The sequence below is a fragment of the Kryptolebias marmoratus genome, unplaced genomic scaffold (assembly GCF_001649575.2).
Source record: "Kryptolebias marmoratus isolate JLee-2015 unplaced genomic scaffold, ASM164957v2 Scaffold200, whole genome shotgun sequence".
Taxonomy (NCBI): domain Eukaryota; kingdom Metazoa; phylum Chordata; class Actinopteri; order Cyprinodontiformes; family Rivulidae; genus Kryptolebias; species Kryptolebias marmoratus.
Genome location: NW_023665934.1, coordinates 3,366 through 5,545, shown reverse-complemented (window position 1 = coordinate 5,545; position 2,180 = coordinate 3,366). Strand labels below are relative to the sequence as shown.

The following is a 2,180-nucleotide window of genomic DNA, read 5'->3' as shown; positions in this document are numbered from 1 at the left end:
CACCCCCAAACTGGAGCAGTGGCTACAACAGATCCCAGGAACAACATCAGACATCTCAGTCCAGAAATGTGCAGTTCTAGGCACAGCCAAGATACTGCGCAGAACCCTCAAGCTCCCAGGCCTCTGGTAGAGGACCCGAGCTCAGAGGATGAAACAAGACCACCCGCGGAGGGTGAGAAGGGAATTTTATAATATTTTTTATACACGTGTGTGTGTGTGTGTTTTATGGGTTCAGGGCCTCATCTGCTCCAAGAGTTGGTGTTTGGAGGATGAGGATCCTCCTGCTGGCACAGTAATCATTAAACAGCTGAAGCTCTGAGTTTAAACACAGCTGCTAAAAACTAAGTGTGGTGTTTTATCTGTTGTGGGTTCTTTAATAATCTCTCTCTTATACTTGAAGACGGTCTCTCTCTCTGCTGCCCCCTAGTGACTGCTCCGACTAACACACCGGAACATAGCCACACATTATTGACTGGAATCATCCAGATGTGTGAAACATCTGGATGTTCGTGGCTGCTGTAACTGCAGCTGACCACTAGATGTCACTGATGGGGTGCATCTTTCAGGCTGTGAAGCTAAAATCTTTGTTCAGTTCAGTCAGGAAGAAGCTGAAGAAGCTTCCTAAGACTTGATCTGACCACCTCTCCACCCAGCTAACCTCAGCCTTGACTATCAGCCAGCAGCTGACCTCCCCTCCTCACACAGGAACATTAACTCCTTACCTGAACGACTGTGAACTTCTCTCTCTCTGCACCAATCGGACCAGAAGCTCTCCCGTCTCAGCTTCCCTCTGAGCCCTTCATTCAGGCCCAGTGTGTGTTTCTGTCTCTGACTAATTAGCATCATCTGTTCCTCCTCTCTGCCTCCTCTCCTGAGTCCAAACATCCTGACTGAACAACAAGTGACCTGGAATGGGTTTGAGCTCATATTTGTAGCAGAGATTTAATGCTTTAAATGTTAAATAATGAAAAACATACTTAAAGAACTGCATAGGAAGACGAAGAACCACTCAGAGCTTAAACACAGGAAGAGGGCGGAGCTTATTTATGTCCTCAGCAGCACAGAAATCATCATCGGTCATTTCAGCGAGAAGCAGAATGACAGAAACATCTCCTCCGGGTCTGCTCTGTAAGTAAAGATGTTTTTGTTTTGTGTCTGTTGAACAGCTGATAGAAGGTGAATAAAAGCAGCTGAAGTCTGATCAGAAGGATGTGATGGTGCGACGCCTTAAATTAACTTTATTACTGTCATCAACAAAACCGAGACAAGAAAAAACACTGATACCAGCTGTGAGTTAAAGTTTAAAGTCTAATTAAACTTATTTTCATGCAGTTTCCCCATATATTAGAAAGATAACAGTAAAATAGAAAGAAGCAGTGACTACAGATGTCCTGTCTCAGAACACATTCAGCTTTAATTGAAGTATTTCTACTGCAGGATAAAATGCTTGTGTTGTATTCAGTATATCCTGTGTTTAAGTACATGTCTGGTTTATCAGATTTCTGTGAGGAATTATTTTAACTTTGACTAATAAATTAATTTCTTTCAGTTCTGAGTTCACTGCTCTGCTTCTTAACAAACCAAGGTTGGTAAAATTCTGTCAGCAATAAAATATTTTAAATAATATAAATATAGGTGGTTTATTGGTTAAATAATATATATACATTTTATTATTTTGAGCAATAAAAGATGAACACATTTTCCTTCCAGCTCTGTCAGCTGGTCTGACTGTGAGTCCCAGCAGATCTCAGTTCTTTGAAGGAGACTCTGTGTCTCTGAGCTGTGAGGAGGACCACAGCTCTGCTGGATGGACTCTGAGGAGAAACACCACCAGCAGACAGTCTGACTGTGGACATGGATGGGGGAAACCAGCTGGTTCCTCCTGTAACATCAGCTACATCGTCCCCAGGGACAGTGGTGTGTACTGGTGTGAGTCCAGCTCTGGAGCAGCCAGTAACACCATCAACCTGACTGTCACTGGTAAGATCACACTGTGGAGTTAGTGCTGATGAAGCTGCTGGAAATGGATGAAATGCTGGAGTTTGTCTCTGTGTTCAGGTGGATCAGTGATCCTGCAGAGTCCTGTCCTCCCTGTGATGGAGGGACATGATGTCACTCTGAGCTGTCAATCAAAGGACAAACCCTCCAACCTCCCAGCAGCTTTCTTTAAAGATGGCGTC

The 2,180-nt window shown here is 43.9% G+C and overlaps 1 protein-coding gene across 1 annotated transcript; it reads left to right on the top strand.

Annotated features, from left to right (window-relative positions):
- Positions 1-1,058: 1,058 nt before the first annotated feature.
- Positions 1,059-2,177, top strand: LOC108229550 (low affinity immunoglobulin gamma Fc region receptor II-b-like; the record flags this gene model as incomplete). Its single annotated transcript, XM_017405222.2, has 4 exons — positions 1,059-1,128; positions 1,550-1,585; positions 1,711-1,980; positions 2,059-2,177. Coding segments are annotated over exons 1-4 (456 nt in total), but the record flags the coding sequence as incomplete, so codon positions are not given.
- Between the last annotated feature and the right edge of the window lie 3 nt (positions 2,178-2,180).